Here is an 18,557-nt window from a genome sequence, read left to right as displayed (position 1 = left end):
CATGACGAACAGAAATATTCAATTACCTTGTCTACTTGAAGGTTACATGTTGTAACACAAACATCCTGTACATATTTATCCTTCACAGTTTGAGGCATAGTGTGTTTATCCTGAAGAACATGGCTCCTGGAAGCTTTAGAAAGTTTATGATTCTTGTAACATTGTCCACAGAGATATTCAGGGCAGTCAACACAGAACCCTTCAGCCTCTGCCTGTTTTCCATCTTGTTCACAAGGTTCACAAAAAATAACTTCTGCTTCGTCAGAACCTCCAATTACAGATCTGTAATGATCTGAACACTCGGCCATTTTGTCTAAGCTACATTTAAAGTTACCCGTATGTCAGTGGTATGAAGTACTTGTTTAAACTTGACAATCTGTTATTGAACGCTATCGTAGATATTTAGGTCAGGTCCCCGGATTTATACAAGGAGGTGTAAAATTAGTACAATAACTATACAAGAAAAGCATTGATGCAAAGCATCAAAGGGCGACGCCAAAAGAATTTGATCCAGGTTTGCACCTTAATACTTAACAAAAGGTGTGTACTTTATAGCAGTACCATTTCATGTGACCTGGAGGCTTGGCCCAGTTTAAGTTGAAACTTAAACCAAAAAGAATAGACTCTGTCTTGCCAAGATGCAAAGACAATTTATAGTCAATAAACCAATCTTAAGATTTACTTTACCAGATACAAGGATACCTAAGTCATCATCATATAATGACAGGCACATAAGTATCACACCTGGGAAGAAAAAATATAACCAGATTAATAAAAAATCTGTGTTCATCTTAAAAGTGTCAAAAAAAAAGAGTAAATAATGACCCCCTTTGAAAATATACTATTAACTTAAAGTATATTTTTAAAGGGGGTCATCATTTACATTTTTTTTTGGTTTGTGACACTTTTAAGATGAACACAGTTTTTTTTATCAATCTGGTAATATTTTTTCTTCCCAGGTCTGATACTTGTGCCTGTGCATATAATAAAAGCTTATTGCTTAGGGTTCCAGACATGTCATTGACATATATTAGACATAAAAGAGGACCTAAAATGAACATCAGGGGGACACCATAGGTATTCAGAGAGAAGGAGTACCAGCCACATTCACCTGCTGCTATCAGAGATAAGACTTGAACCATGCAAGAATGTCATTACATATGGCAGATGCTTGAAGTTCCATGAAGAAGAAGAAAAAAGAACTTCTCTTCATGTGCAGTATAGTGTGATCAACTGTACCAAATGCTTTTTGTAGATCTAAAAGTATCACGCAATACTGCCTTTGTCCATTTCAAATTAAATGCAATCTATTAAATGAATCAAACATGTGTCAGTTGAAAAACCACTTCTAAACCCTGACTGAAACTGCCTGACCATGACTCGAACCCATGACTTTCAGAAGACCAACTGAGCTATCTGGCCGGCTACACATTTTCTCTTTAATAATGAAACAGTTCTAAACGTAAACCTTTTCCCCACTATATTGATTCATGTACTTGAATTTCTGATGTTTACAGAGCATAGTGAATTAAACTCATGGTTATTTGCAGTAACAGGATGAGAAAAACTTTCAGCTTGACCAGGACTCAAACCTGTGACCCACAGAATAATGTACCGCGGCTGTAGCGAATGAGCTATCTGGCCGCTTACACATTTTCTCCCCTAAATAGTGAACAGTTCTAAACCGTGACAGATATTTAGATTTTTAAATTAACAGATAATTAATTCTTAATTAATAAATAAGAAAAAAAAACCTTACATACTCATAGTCCTAATTAAAATAACAATTTATATAATTATTATTGTATAATTATTTTTACTAAAAAGGGCTAAGACAGTTATTGGTTGTGCCATTATTTATAACAGGTCAATTTGAAAGTGAATATAACTGTGCTAATACATGTACAATATCTATGATAAGAAATTTTATGAAGGCTGATTTGTATTTTACATCAAGGGCACCGGGCGAAAACATGAAAATGCAACAAACGAACCACTTTGTGGTAGATTGTATTTTCATGTTTTCATCTGGCGCCCGGTTACTTTTTGTACTTTGTTGGTTTTCATGTGGCACAAATCACCCATTATAAAATTTAGTGTACAAATTTATTCAAGGACAAGTATCAATCTACTCTATGAAAAGTCTGTAGTCGGGTTGACTCAGGAGACCTGGAAGTTGAGACCGATGTCCCTCCATTACAAATAGATAAGACAGAAGCTGTCCTTTTCAAACTATGCACATGTTAGAAAAAAATTAGAATAACTATTCAGAACATGATTTTTTGATTCACTCATCAGGGCCTCTATGCTTTTGATGACCTTACAACTGGTAAATTTTATAAAACAAAAATTGTAAGTAATACCTAAGATAGAAAAGAACAAATAATTTAGTAAACATGAGTTACTTCCCCTTGAAATAAAGAAAACATGAAACCCAAAAGAACACCCTAAACATCAAAATTAAGAAATGTAGCAGGCTCATTTTAATTATGCCATGCAAATTAATGGTAAAGTATTCATAAAAAAGTAGATGGCCATGTGACAGCAGTAATTGCAGAAAATCGGATAGCTGTCAACATCCGGATACTGGTACACTATGTAAAAACAACCATTCTGTTCAACAGATAAACGTAATATGGAGAAAAATCAATAGGATAATCGTTTACAGCAGTCCATTACCTAATCTAATACTCATTTGCAGGTGAACTTTCTTCTTGTAGGAAAGTTTTAAAAATATATAAATGAATGAGCATCAATGAAGACCACAACGATATTCGAAATCTGGGTTTTAGTATTGTCAATAAAACAAAGGGACAAGCTGTTAATCTGAGCCTGCAATTTCGTGAAAATAATATCACAATGCACATGTTTTTTACATAAAGTTATTAAATACAAATATAACAACATATTTGTTTACTTGATTTTTACGAATCAAAATAAAACTTATTAACACAACATAACATTAACTGCTAATAATAACAGCTCCTTCCATAGGCCAAAATAAAAAGCATTCCATAAAAGACGACGCCGCTCACCGGCGTCGCCATTAAAGCTTGCACTGACATAGCTGTATAAGATAAAGAATAATAGTTTAAGTATAATTTAAATGTATTATATACACATGACTGTAACGCTAATTCATTACAATGATTGTAAATATTCTGTTGTGTGATATCATATTAAAGTAAAACCTGAATTATGCGAGTTTAATTTTGTTTAGGTTAAAGCAGCGTTTATGTGTGAATTTTTTATGAAAACTTGGATTATTCTTCTAGGTTGTAAATATGTTATCAATAATACATATTAAATGATAACCTAAGCGTGATTTATCACTAATTAATATGGAGCGAAATTACCTATAATCTATTAAGATATACAAATATATTATTAACTCCGTTAGTAATAGGGTGTAATTTTGGTGTTAACAAAACTTCTTATTTTGCACAATACATCAGTGCCATCTGGATTGTATATATTTATGTATTTCTATACAATAAATGTATTTTTCATAAATTTCTGTTTAAACCACATGACGTATAGTAACTGAATATGAATGATCGTCTCTCAGGATGCACATACACTTGACAGTTTTTTCACCACACAAGTTATCATTTAATGCTTATGTATGGGGTCTGGTGAGAAATTGCTAATTGGAAATGTTGCTTGTGGGGTTTTTAAAAATCACTTTTTAAAATTAAGAAAAGAAGATCAAAGGGATAACCCCATAGTGGCATGTCAATGAAAAGGTCCAGAATAGTTTAACCTACCGTAAACTGGCATGTTGTAAAATCTCAAGTTCTGCCTGTACCAATTACTTCTTAATTTAAACAGTGACCAATATTATAAGTATGATCTTGGCAAATTATGTATCTTTCTCCAGGTTATTTCCATTTTAGCACTATGTAAGTACAAGTAGATATGGTTCAGTTATCTTGGTAGGTTGCATTAATACTGTTTATATCTGTAACAATGCTTTCAAAATATACACTCATACTTATTATAGCCATGGCAAGTAACGTTACTGTTATTTCTACCCCCCCCCCCCAATTATTTACCTTTTTGGCACTTTAGAAATATATTTTTCTTTAACTCTCAAGTCGGATATATAATAAATGTTTCTGTACTAATCAGTTATAAGGTCATGCCTTATAAGGAAGTAACATAGCTGCTTTATCCTTTACGCCCTTGTTAATTCTCTATTAGCTCTTTTTTAAAAGAAAACAGCTATTGTTTAGTTATGATCTGCTCGACAGCAACAGCATTGGTTAAGTTTCATCCACACCAATACAAACAAAGCTACATACTCATATGGATTTGTAACCATCATTGAAACTTCACATAGTTATAAAGACTTAACGACAGAAGTGTTAAAGAACCATCGCATATCTATTGTTTAGATTACCTGAACAGAATGTGATCAAGGTTAGCTGTTGCTCTCTCCTTGTCTCCGACCTGCATCTTTAATATGCATCAAACATTTCATTATCTAACAACGTTAGCTTTTAAAGAAATATTATAACAATATTTCTATTATACAGGCACTTTGAGAATAGTAATTTTTTTTATAAAGAGAATTTTTGGAGGAGATATATAGCTTTATATATTTTGAAGCAACAACTCTACCTACACCACAGGCCCAGTTGCAACTAAACATTGCAGAATGAGTCTTTGGTGGTCCCCTTTCTACAAAATGATTAATACCTCTGTCATTAGGTTAGAGATTACTGAGCAAGAACTTCACTATCTACATTTTTCTTGTTTATGTTCAGTGAAGTATTTAAATCTTGAATCAAAAATAAGATTCTTTAATGTAATTAATCAAATAAAACGACAACAACAGCACATTATATATTTGTATCAAATTTATTTGCATTTTATAAATCTATAGATATCAATAATGATCTGGTGAACACACAACCATTTATCAACATTTCACATGTTTTAAAAAGAGTTGGGTAAAAATACATAAAATAAGGTTGTGTTAAAGTAAAAGCAGTACTATAGCATGTAAATAGTAAGTAAAATGGACAGTACTGTATATTGTTAAACAGTTTATCATGAACACAAAACATACATTAACTGTATAATGTAATCAAATTATTCATAAAAATAACATTTGACCTCAACTTTCAAGGTCAAAATATCGAATGACTTTATTACAGAGTTCTTTTAGATAAAAAAGAGAATATGTATATAATTTACATAACAACCTTAAATATAACCCTCTTTGTTTTCTTCCTAATTATTTAAGGGTTAAATGAATTTAAATTTGGGGTAATATAAAAACAACCAGTCTGTATGATATAAATTAAATAGAAAGAAATATAAAGTGTTAATAATGATTGACAGGTAAAACATAGCAGTTTGTTATATATACACTTAAAGCAGCAGTTGGTCATCATTATCAATCATTCAATTTTTTCTCAACATTTTCGCTCTTTAATAAATTGAAGTAAAGCTAGGACTATGTAACTATACACCCTTCTAAAATCAGTTCTAAAATAGGACCAGAATTACGTGAGCCAGTGCCACTATCTGCAAGTTTAATTTTAATTCAAACATAAGAAAAAAAATTCACTTTGTTTTTGTTTGGTTTTATGGTGCACCAGTCAAATCATGTGGCACCAAAACAGGAAAGATGATTTTGGCTTACCTTGAGTGTTACAAACTTAAAGCAACACCAGGGGTCAAAATCACCTCTCCTCCTGGAGCTAGGTAGTTACATTTTAGCAACAACAAAAAATCACTTTTAACAATATATGATTGTATAAAAGGGTTAAAGCTTGATGTATTTGTAATTTCTTTCCCTCATTCTAAAATGCCCAATGAATTCTGGTCAGATTTGACTAACATTTAAAAGGGTGTTTTAACAACTACAAATACAACCGCTTATTTTATGTACAATATGTACTTTTGAATTATAATAGCACCATAATAAATATATGTGACTTACTTATTATATACATATACTTAAGGGAACAACAGTATTTCTTTACTACATGGTTTCATTGGTTGCTATGGCAACACAAGAATTTATCAAGTTTTCGTTTCATTTGTTCATGTTTTCATCCTACAATAACACCTTAAATGATACAGGTGTGTATTCAAGAACATATCATTAAGACAATCTTTAATTTGTATGGATTTCTCATGGTTGTAATAATCAAATGCATAATTTATTTACATTTTCCTGTTATCCTTTAACAGGTAGAAAACATGAAAAAGGGGAAAACTAAAATTCTTGAACCTATACCCTAATAAACATTCTGCAAACCATCTAATCAAAGCATATTCTTAAGTCTTGAATGTATACTTCAATAAAGATAAACTATATCATTTAATAAACACAACTTTCTAAATTCTGCATACAGTATTTTGGTTAAGTTAAATCATTTATAATGTAAAAATAATAAAGATACCGTTTTTATAGTGTCATAGTTGATGGTGTGTGTTTAAACGCTAAATACATGTGATAGCTAATATGAGCATTCTTTTAATTTAAGTGTTTATTATGTCTACCCCTCCACAATTAAAAGTGCCTATATTCAAGTATTGGACCTAATATTCTACTATACTCAAATTCTAAAGCATAAAACATACTAAATTTTTTCCCTGAAGTTTAAAAGCAATCTCATGGAGTATACTTCCTTTATTAACTAATAAAAAAGTACAATTTTTTTTTAAAGTAACAAAACTTTCAAATTTTCTAAACCATCACATATTAATAGTAAATCTTTAAAGAAAAATTGCTATTAGGTTAAGAATGCTTTTCCTATGAAAACTATTTAACAAAAGTGTTTTAAATTAAAGAAAGATGTTGTTTTTAGGTCAGTGGTTAATTGGGGCATTCTTAAACATTCATTCGTCAAGATTAAGAAATAAACAAGCACAATAACAGAGTCGAAAATGTAAAGGAAAGTTTGATTTATACTGTAACGAGTAGAATATTATTTACTCGAATCAACAGTAATTACAAAAATCTTTCCTTTTAAAACATCCAGGCAATCTTTAGTTTCAGCTTAACCCATTACCTGGTGAATTTCTCAAATGAACTTGAACTTGTCTACCTTCCATTTTTGGAACATTCCATTATCAATTTTGGGGATATCAAGATGAAAATATGAAGTTTGTCAGCTAACAGTATAGGGATTGGTCAGACTGTATTGATGTTCAGGTTGGCCTGGCTCTATATTGGTGGTAAGGACAAATCACTATTGGTTACCAGCAAGATAAGGGTTTTAAAACATAAACACAAATAAAGCACTAATGGTGAAATGAGCATCTGTTTCATTATTTTCATTACAAATCCTAAAACTGCCTTGTCTTTCATTTTTTTTTTCAATATAAAAATGTTGAACATTTTCTGTCATTTTGAAACCTTCTGCTCTGAAATTTTTATCACTATGTTGTACTGGTTTCCTATCAGAGTACAAAACAGATTTCACGAAAAGAAGAGATAGTATGCTGAAACGGAACTGCATCAATTTCAGTAATTAAGGATTTAAATAAACTATTTACTAATTGATTATTATTGAAAAAATGTATCCGAAACACAAATAAATGAAGTTATGCCCCTTTTCTACGCATATCTATTATCATTTATTTACAATCCATGATTAAAGGCATACTTTGTAGCCATGTTACTATGGTAATAACTAGATTTTAAATATCATCATAATTCCTTATTATTAACATATTTCTAGTAATTAGGTCTGAATCTTTCAAATGTTGCGTTTCCTCTGACAACACCTTTACCCTTACATCACCAAGTGTTCAATTTCTTCCCCAAAATGATGAATAGAAGTCTACCACACCACTATTTTCTTGGCAACACTGAATTCCATCTTCTACTAACTTCAGTAGTGTTCAGTACCATACCTTGTTGCTCTATCATGGCATGTTCCGCTTTGGTGCACAAAATGGCTACCAGAGCTAAAATATAAAGATATAGTCCGGCTTTCACAGGTCAAGCTACTGGTGCGATTTCATTGAAACTTCACATGAGTGATCATTACCATCCCAAGTTGTTCATATTACTGGCATGTTCTGCTTTGCTGCACAAAATCACCCTGCCAGACCTGAAAATAGAAAAATTACTTCCGGCTATCACAGGTCAAACTGTTGGAGGGATTTCCACCAAAATTCAAACGAGTTCAGTACCATCCCTAGTTGTGCATATCACGGCATGTTCCGATTTGCTGCACAAAATGGCCGTCAGAGCTATAAACAAAAATATCTAGTTCAACTTTCACAGGTTATGCTACTGATGGTATTTTAATGAAACTTCACATGTGTGATCATAACCATCCTTTATTGTGCATGTTGCCGGAATATTCTGTTTTGCTGCAGAGAATGGCTGCCAGAGCTAGAAATAGAAAAATCATGTCCGTCTATCTATGGTCAAACTGCTAGCGGGGTTTCGACCAAAATTCATAGTATACATAGTTTTGGGAGACATAATTATGTTTTTTTGTGACAAAACCCTTCTAGTATTGAAATATGAATTGAACAAAGTGGAAGATGTGGTTTAACTTGCATTATTTGACACATTTATGGAACAAGGTATCTATGTAATTATTTTTTGTTATTTTCAGGAGGTTTGTTATTGAGTGGTGTGTATGATTTGACACCGTTAGTAAACACATATATGAATGATCCTATCAAAATGACGCTGTGAGTGTTTAACAATTTTCTCTCTCATTTTTGTAATTTTTCTTAGGAAATACATGTATATGTTTAACTTTTTTTAATGTTATATTTCACTTTATTCCTGTTTTGCTTGTAAATAATTTTAGTTATCTTTTCCTTGAATTGTGTACTATGTATATCTGTAAAGCCCTGTTATCCCAACTTCATTAGACAGGACTGTATTTTCATTTTAAATGCTCTGATTTCATAACATTGACAAAATGAATTTATTGTATGTATTATTATCTTAACAGTTGTTTGTTTATTTTTTCTCTTAATATTATTTTTATCTTTTGTTCCTGTCGGATACAAGCTTAACGCTTCTGTTTTATACTGTTAACCATAACCGACTATAGATAAAGTTTGTCTTACTGTCTTACAGACTTAACTAAACTGCGTTTGCATTATGTTCTTTTTAAGTTTAAATTAACAAAATACAAAACATTTTTATGAAAAACTTTGCTTTTTGAAAAGATAAGACCTTTATGAGTTATATGTAATGATTTTGGTTTTTCAAAAGTCAAGTTGATTTTTCATATTCTTGGGGGAATAATATTTTGTTTCACCCTTTAGCTGAAATATAGAACTATAAGCACAGCACACTGGTAATAAGTTTGGACACAATTTGTGACAATATGTATTTGATATTTTAAACAACAAATGATTGCAACATTTTAATACGGTTGTAGTTGTAGAGTATGAAATTGGTTGTTTCACTTCAAATTTCACAAGAAACAACAGAATTCCTAGATTTAGTCTAGATTCAGTGTTCACATTAAAATGGAAAATTTTAAAAAAATATGTTAAGCCTAATTAAATTTATTTTTAATTTAAATGTCGGGTTTACCTGAAAAACACAACTATAGATATAACTTGGGTTTAAATGATTTTTTTTAAAAGCTATATCAGTTAGGGTTTTTTTATTAAAGGGGTTTTTATTTTATAAAGTTATAGGGGCTCATAGAAAATTGTTTTGGGAAGTTTTTTTAAACCCCCTTTAAAATCCTTTTTTAAAGTATAAAATCAGGGGGATTTGTTTTTATTTTTTAAAGGCTTTTTTAAAATTAATTTAAAAAAATTGGTGAGATTTTTTTGTTGAATGATTTTTTCAGAAAATAGGGCTGATAGAAACACCCCAGTGACCATCTTGAAAGATTGTAGTTTTTTAAGGGAAAGCGTAGTTTTTAAATTGTTCCCTATGGCGATCATGACCCGCCTGAATTCAAGCGTCAGAGTACAGAGTTCAACAGTGTTAGTACTTTTCTACTTGCATCATTCCTTTTTTCAAAATGTTTCAATGAATTTGACACCTAATTAAATGACAAAGATAGGTACATGTAATATGCATAATAATAACTCAGGGAGATGTTTTTTTCTGGTTTCTGGCTTGACTTAGTACACAGAAAATAAAATATATCTCTGTTCATTGATAGGGTTAAAGAGTCTCTACAATAGTTGCTATTTTTCTCTAAATGCATATGTCACAGTTTATAACTGTTTACTATTTGAGAGGAGAATATTTATAAGCGGCTGAATAAGCTCAGTCAGGTAGAGCTGTGGTATGGTATTTTGAGGGTCCTGGGTTAGAGTCTCGGTCTGACTGCACATTTGTCTCAACCTGTGACCACATAAACTTACTTATTTAAAAAATATTACTCAAGATTCATAAAAGTATGTTATTTGTCCTTTCTTCATATATTTATATAAGGTTTTTAATGTAAGCTGTATTTATTTCAGGCTCTTTTATCAAAAGGTGTTCACTCCACGTTGATGGTCATACCAGATACAGACCATTTTAATGTGATAGAAAATCTACGTCTGGAGGAATACAGTCTCAGTCAGGTACTTTGTCATTATATATAAAATGTCTGTAGACGTTAATATATTGAAACTTTTGTTCAATAATGTAATTGGAAAAATGTCAGTCAATAAGTGTATGAATAAACATGATAAAAATTGAAACATTTTCATTGAATGGATATCTTTCAAATAACCTGCTGAATGTGTGAAATCAACTTGGACTTACCTAATTTTCAATTTTTGGAATTTGTCCGTAAAATAAAGGTAAAATTTAAAAAGTTAAGTCAGCAAAATTATAAGTTCGGACTTTTTTCGGGCAAATTTTACCCTTTACGGGGGGCAAAGGCTAAAAAAACTTTTCTTTTTAAAAGGGGGAAAAGGGTTTCCAAAAAAAATTTTTAAATTTTTCAAATTTTATATTATCATTAGCAATATTTTATGTATTTTTTTAATTATTTCCCAGAAATACAAAATTTTTAAATGATGTTTTTCGTTAATTTTTAAATTTTTTTTTTATTTTTTTTTAAAGGAAATTATAAATTAAAATGAATTTAAAATATTGAAAAAATATTTGGCCAGAGGGCGGGGACCCAAAATTTTTTTGCATACATATAAAAAAACATTTTGTTTTAATTTAAACCCAAAAAAATGGTTGCAAAATGGTGAAAGGGAAAAAAAGGTTTTTTCTAATAATAGGGGTGAATTTTAAAAAAATTGGGGGAAAAAAGCGAAAAATACTTTATTAGGGAAAGTGCCCCAGCTAAAAAGGGGTTTTGTTTTGCTAATCTAAATGCCCCCTCATTTTTTTGTACAAAGTTTAAAAAGTTCGGGTTTTTATTTGGGTAATTTGGGGTTACGGGTTTAAGAAAAACATCGAAAATTTTCCAAACTGTGAAAAAAGTTAACAAAATTTGAACATGGGCTTATCTCCCAGTTTTTTATTTTAAATTAAAATCAATTTTAATTAAAAATGGCCTGTTTTGATTTTAATTTTGTATGCATGTCCTTTTTAAAAAACCTTCTAAATTTATGTATAATGTTGGTGACTTTTTTGAAAAAAATCCCGGGTTGACTGGGCACAAATTTACAGATGATCTTTTTTTAGCTTTTAGAAGAAAAGTTTTAAAAATTTGACAGTGGAATCTTGGTAATCAGTAGTACACATCGTCTTACAATATCATTGTGTTGGATGTCAAGATTTTTTGTGCTGTTATATTCAGATTTTAAGTAAAACATCTCAGCAGTATTAAGAGGCAGAACTTATATAGATACATGTTGTTTGTACTTTCTTCTTTGTTATTGAGATTTTATGTGATTGTTGAATTTTATGTACATGTAATTCTAATGTGTTCATAGAACTAATGCATTTTATGTTGTTTTATTTGAATAAATACATAATAAAATATATAATTATATCATACAAAATGGAAATATCCAGTCAGTGTTTTTATGATTGTATAGATAGCTTATTTTGAACTTAATTGAAATAATTATGTATGTAGTTTTGGGTCACTAGGTTCAAGGTCAAATCTTTTAATTTTGTATATTTGTTTACCCTATATTGGCAAGTCGAAAATTTTTTCAGTGCCATCAAATAGCAATGACATGACCATGGGGAGAGGCCAAACTGGTGGGGGTCCTCGAGTCCTCATGCACAGAATATAAGAATCAACAAGAAATGTCAAACAACACATATGCCCCCATTTCTAGTACTGGACTCAAATTATTGGTTATTTTGTTGTAGAAACTTGCCATAAATGGGTACATGGAAGTGTTCAGTTATGGAAAAAAGATAAAAAATGAAGACTGTGATAGTTTTCAAGAAAATGAAGTGTGACCTTGACCTTTGAACTTGTGACCAAAATTAATAAGGGTCATCGAATAGTTATGACAAATCAATATTACAAATATGAAGACGTTATGGTAAATTGCTTTCAAGATAATGAGAGTTCCCATGTTGTGTCACGTGTAGTTATGACCAATCAGTATGTGAAATATGAAGACTCTGTGATAAATAGTTTTCAAGATAATAAGCGGAAACCATTCTGACACTTTGATATTTATATTTCATATTTATCTTAAAAAAAGGAAATATATTTGACTGATATAGCACCATATTTCATGGGAAAAATTAAATAATACTCAAGATTCATACAAGTATGTTATTTGTCCTTTCTTCATATATTTATATAAGGTTCTAATGTAAGCTGTATTTATTAGAGGCTCTTTTATCAAAAGGTCTTCGTTCCACGTTGATGGTCATACCAGATATTGACCATTTTAATGTGATAGAAAATCTATGTCTGGAGGAATACAGTTTAAGTCAGGTACTTTGTCTTTATATATAAAATGTCTGTAGACCTTACTTCAATAATGTAATTAGAAACATGTCAGTCAATAAGAGTAAGAATAAACATGACATAACTGGTGGTAAAGACTAATCTTTTTCTGTTTACAGCAGGGGAAATGTTAAAGGAAATGTTAAATTCCTCTAAACCTTGTATATGATCATTCGCGCTATATTGTATTAGTAATTAGATTTTCCAGAAATGCTAACGATGTGTCGTAATTCTTAATTTAACAGTTTTATTTTTACTATTCTAAATTTTATTGCTATATTTTTTTCCAGGAAGTTATAAAGTTAATGAATCTGAATATTGATACAATACTGGACCAGATGCAGGTTGCAGCAAATTTATCTTAGCATACATATATAAACATTTTGTGTAAATTTTACTCACATCAGAATGGTTGCAAATGGTGCAGGGAACCAGTTTTTCAAACTAGTAGTGTGAAATGTATATAAATTTGGGAACCAGCTAACAACATACATTATATGAGGAAACTGTCCAGCTAGAGATACTTGTCTGCTCTACCTAAATGCTCCCCTTATTATTTGTACAAGAATGGTGTAGGGAACCAGTCTTTCAAACTAGTAGTGTGAATTGTATATAAATTTGGGAACCAGCTAACAACATACATTATATGAGGAAACTGTCCAGATAGAGATGGTTGTCTGCTCTACCTAAATGCTCCCCTGATTATTTGCACCAGAGTAAGTTATCATATTGGCAACTTGAATACAGGGTATAGTAAAATATCAAGAAGTACCGCTGTTTAAATGTTAACAATTGTGTAAAAGTTAACAAAATATGTGAACATAGGAGCCTTATCTGTCAGTTGTTTTGTATTTAAGTCTATTACAATAATTCAATGTGGCCTGTTTGATGAAATTTTTGAACCATAACTCTGCCTCGCTTATTTTGGAATTATTGCCCTTTGTTTATTTTTACACTTTGAACATTGTCCGGGACATAACTCAAAAATTATAAGAGATATTAACATGAAACTTTAAAGAGAGATAGATCTTATTGGGTAAAAGTGCATTGCAAAAGAACCGTAATTCTGTTTTGCCTGATTTTGGAGTAATTGCCCTTTGTTTATTTTTAGTCTTTGAACTTTGTCCGGGACATAACTCTAAAATCATAAAAGATATCAACATGAAACTTTATAGGTAGATAGATCTTATTGAAAAGAAGTAAAGAGCAAAAGAGTAATTACTCTGCCTTGCCTTATTTTGGAGTTATTGCCCTTTGGTATTTTTTTTTTCGCTTTTAACATTGTCGGAGACATAGCTTTTGAAACATAAGAGGTTTGTAGGTAGATTGATATCATTAAATAGAAGTGCAGACTTCTAGATGCATAGAATGGTTTAAATATAACTTGGCAGAATTTTTTACCAGTGTGAGCTGGTGTTGTACACAAAATCAAGGTCCGTGTTTCATAGGTCAAGGTCACATATAGTGGTTAAAGGTCAGATAAGAATATGAACATTTTTATCGACAATTTTGTACGCTTGAAATCACAATTATTCACATTTATGCAATGAGTGTAATTTCAGACTCACCATGCAAAGATAAGGTCACCAAAGGTTAATAATTGTCAGAAGCATATTTTCTACATATATGGAGAAATCATAGTTGCATACATTAAGGGATTGATATATATTAATATATAATAACTTGCCATAAATGTTCAATGGTCAAGGTCACATGTTGAAGATCAAGGTTAGACAAATAAATGAAAATGTGAGTATTGAGCATTTAGTCATCATTGTTGGATTTTAATGTTCGTGTTCACTATTATAAGACTGAGCATTTTTTAATGGCTTATATTATGACTTAGTAGTAATCTTGTTTTTTTTTTAAAAAATTTGTCTTTGTTTACTTCTTCCAGTATTTAATTAGTCAAGCATGCTGTCTTCTCTGATGGCAATTTTTATTTTTTTAAATATAACAAAAATACAAACTGAAATAGATAAAAAGATGAAAAAAGTATGACATTTATTTTTCTTGCAAATTATTTATTATTATACAAATGACCCTACTAGTTATGCAATCATCCAATACATAATTCATGTCAACATCATAAAACTATTATTTTCTGCAAATTATACTTTAACAAATATACGATACTTATGGTGACGACTATACCCTAGTTTTATTCTAAGAATGATTATTCAGAAGTTAATAGACTTGTCTTACAATGTTTTTATTTGTTTTGATTTTTTTATTTAAGGTCATATATCCGTATATTTGTATCGCCTACAAAAAGTTTATTGTTTGTGTGAAAAACACTGCAAACTTCCACGTTTTGGAAAACTTGAAGTTTTTTACATTCGGGAGACAGTCGATGAATACAATCATTTCCTGTGCTGCTAACATAGACATTGTCTTCATCATCAACTGTAAGGCCCCATGGTTCTATTAGATCATTATCTTTATATATTGCCTTGATATGCCCATCTAATGTTAAACTGGTCACAGAATCTTTATCATTATCAGAAACATAGATGGTATTATGATCTTTGCTGATTGCTATTCCATAACAGCTAGTAAACAGCTGTCCTCCATCAGAATCTGTTTTGATCGTACTTAGAACTTTACCATCCATGTTAAGAATTTTAATACATGTTCTTTCAGTCAGAATAATTTTTCCACTGCTATATACTATTCCAAAACATAATTCGGTTGATATTCTGCCCTCTCTTTTACTTAATAATCCAGATTTTGAAATTGATAGAATTTCGATTCCACCCGCGGTACCCATAGCAACTTGGTCATCATTTATTTTAGCTAAACTCCATGGAACATCTTCTAGTTTCAGTTTTGATGCCACAGTTTGTTTCCTTAAATCAATTGCTTTAATTGTTCTATTTTGTCTATCAGCAACAAGGACAAAATGTTGATGTGTTAATGTGACACCAAGGACTGAGGGAGATTTCCTATCACTATCAGTGTTAACCTGTATTTCTGTGTCAAGAGTCAGTGATTTCATATTTTTGTTAACAACAGTACTGCTAGTTGTGTTATTTGAAGTATCTGATAGATTTGAAGGTTGTTTTGATGCAGTTGTTTGAAGTTTTCTGCTGTGATGTTTTGCTTGTATTTCTGGTGTAACAGTTTCTATTCTGCATATCTCAGTTACCTTTCCCATCATGTCTGTAATCTGAGGAGAAGGAAGAAGTTCATACTGGAGTATTTTATTTTCCGCATGTAAACTTTGTAATTGTTTTTCAACTTTCCCAGTATTCCTAGCTGATTGTTTCATAGCTATGAAGGCTTCACAGTGTTGACCAGCTTTCTTTTTCACATCAATCTTTGTTTTCAGTTCTTTAAGGTCTTTATCCATGGTATTGTATGTTGTAGACATTTTAGTGAAGGCGGTTGTATTACTTGCATGTATTTCATCAATTTTGTTCTCCATTTCTTTCTCAAGGTTATCAAAGAATTTGTTAATTTCTTTACGTTGTTTGTTCAGCTCAGTTTTTGCTACCTTTCTCATATCATCTGCTATAGCTGACATTGAGTTCAGTGTATTTCTATCATCTTGAACTTGCTGTGACATGACATCGACTTTAGCTACATATGTTTGTAGATCATCTGTGATATTTATAGCCTTCACAAGTTTAGGAATGTGTTCCACTTTATCACATTGCCTATGATTTAATGTAATACATGTAGTGCATCCAAGCATGTCACATGACGAACAGAAATATTCAATGACCTTGTCTACATGAAGGTTACATGTTGTAACACAAACATCCTGTACATATTTATCCTTCACAGTTTGAGGCATAGTGTGTTTATCCTGAAGAACATGGCTCCTGGAAGCTTTAGAAAGTTTATGATTCTTGTAACATTGTCCACAGAGATATTCAGGGCAGTCCACACAGAAACCTTCAGCCTCTGCCTGTCTTCCATCTTGTTCACAAGGTTCACAAAAAATAACTTCTGCCTCGTCAGAACCTCCAATAACAGACCTGCTATGATCCATACACTCGGCCATTTTATCTGTACTACATTTAAAGTTACCCGTATGTCAGTGATATGAAGTACTTGTTTAAACGTGTTTATCTGTTATTGAACACTATCGTAGATATTTAGGTCAGGTACCCGGATATATACAGGGAGGTGTAAAATTACAATGCAGTATTTAACTCTATAAAAAGCTTGCACTGACATAGCTGTATAAGATACAGCAGTACTAGTTTATGTATAATTTAAATGTATTGTATATACATGACTGTAACGCTAAATTATTATAATGATTGAAATATTTTGTTGTGTTGTATCATATTAAACCTGAATTATGCGAGTTAAAGTTACATTAAATAAATATGTAAAAATATTTTGCCGTCGGCCTAAAAACCAAGCATTATACAGTTTCATAAACCTTTTTAACAGTTATGTTGTAAATCTCATCAAATATTGTTTATAAATTAGGATTTTAAACGGAAAACCCCACGGTAACACTAAAGTTCGTATACGAATTTTAACATGCAAATGAAGACTATAATCAGCTCGTGTATGCGCTACGTCACGGTCCGGAACACAGCAAATATAAGATTTTCTTGTGCAAACACACTTTTACCGTTTAAGCTTCACGGTGCACTAGGCCTGTGGTTCAGAAAAAGTAATCATCTCATAATAAAGATTAAATTTGTATGAAAATATCCGTTACAATGCGGAAATATACCGTTAAATTAAGACTGCTACTTATAGTCATATTTGTTGATTTAATATTGATGTACACGGAGTTTCTCATGCAAACAGAAATTGTACTTCCGAATTTGCCACAATGGGGTTGCACATTTGTATGCTCATTAAACTCATTTTGGTTGTCTGGACACCAAAATAAGATCTGAAGTCGATATGAACCCCAATTTATTAATGAAATGTCGCTATTTCTTTTTTATGAAATTTATTTTGTTTCGGTTCGCAGCATATTTATGTTAATTTTTTATGAAAACTTGAAAAATCCAAATTCTGTGTAAAAATGTTATCAATAACGCAAATACATAAATTTTATTTACTCCATTAGTAACAGGGTAGAATTTTTTGTGTTAAAATATAAAAAATATTTCATATTTTGCACAATACATCACTGTCATCTAGATTTAAATAGTTATATATTTTCATACAATAAATGCATTTTTTCATAAATTTTAACCCCTCGGCATATACATGATGTTACTGAAAAATGTATGATCGTCTCAGGATGAACTTACCCTTGACAATAAAGGGTGTTTTTCATCTACATCTACATCATACTGCTTAACAATCAATTCTGATTATGACTAGCAGGCGCGTTGTCAGGGAACTGTTAATAAAAGAATTTATTTATATGCAAATTAAAAAGTTAAAAGAATAAAAGTTCTACAAGACTATTAATTTAAAAACATAGTGTGCAGTTTAGAATTTATAGAATGGGTCAAGCCTCTCAGTAAAGATGTTTAAACTGGGGCTGGACTGAACAGTTAGGGGAAGGCTATTCCAAAGACGTATGCTCCTAGGAAAGAAAGAATTTTGATGATATTGTGTCCTCGAGTAGGGTATCAGGTAGTTCAGATTTCTTGTTTGAGTAAGGTGTTGGTGGTCAACAAAAACAATTTTGTTTTGGATTTTACACAAGTAGGTTACAGCACTGATGTTTCGACGCTGCTCAAGGGTTTGCCAATTAAGATCATTTATCATTTTTGAGACACTACTTGTATAGTCATAATCATT

The 18,557-nt window shown here is 31.1% G+C and overlaps 1 protein-coding gene and 1 long non-coding RNA gene across 2 annotated transcripts; one reads left to right on the top strand and one right to left on the bottom strand.

Moving 5' to 3' along the window:
- Positions 1-9,875: 9,875 nt before the first annotated feature.
- On the top strand, positions 9,876-13,744 carry LOC132736674 (uncharacterized). Its single transcript, XR_009626609.1, has 3 exons — positions 9,876-9,939; positions 10,426-10,530; positions 13,118-13,744. It is a non-coding gene; the product is annotated as an uncharacterized LOC132736674 (long non-coding RNA).
- Positions 13,745-15,057: 1,313 nt separating this feature from the next.
- Positions 15,058-16,909, bottom strand: LOC132736677 (uncharacterized). Its single transcript, XM_060723867.1, has one exon. It carries the CDS (start codon positions 16,834-16,836, stop codon positions 15,058-15,060), a length of 1,779 nt encoding a protein of 592 aa, XP_060579850.1. The 5' UTR covers positions 16,837-16,909.
- Positions 16,910-18,557: the final 1,648 nt, after the last annotated feature.

Source organism: Ruditapes philippinarum, unplaced genomic scaffold (assembly GCF_026571515.1).
Source record: "Ruditapes philippinarum isolate M1 unplaced genomic scaffold, ASM2657151v2 ctg5215_1_1_1_1, whole genome shotgun sequence".
In the NCBI taxonomy this organism is placed as follows: domain Eukaryota; kingdom Metazoa; phylum Mollusca; class Bivalvia; order Venerida; family Veneridae; genus Ruditapes; species Ruditapes philippinarum.
This window is presented reverse-complemented; position numbering and strand designations above follow the sequence as displayed.

What these genes read in the sequence shown, in the direction of transcription:
- LOC132736677 (XM_060723867.1), bottom strand. Translation starts at nt 16,836, where the DNA reads ATGGCCGAGTGTATGGATCATAGCAGGTCTGTTATTGGAGGTTCTGAC.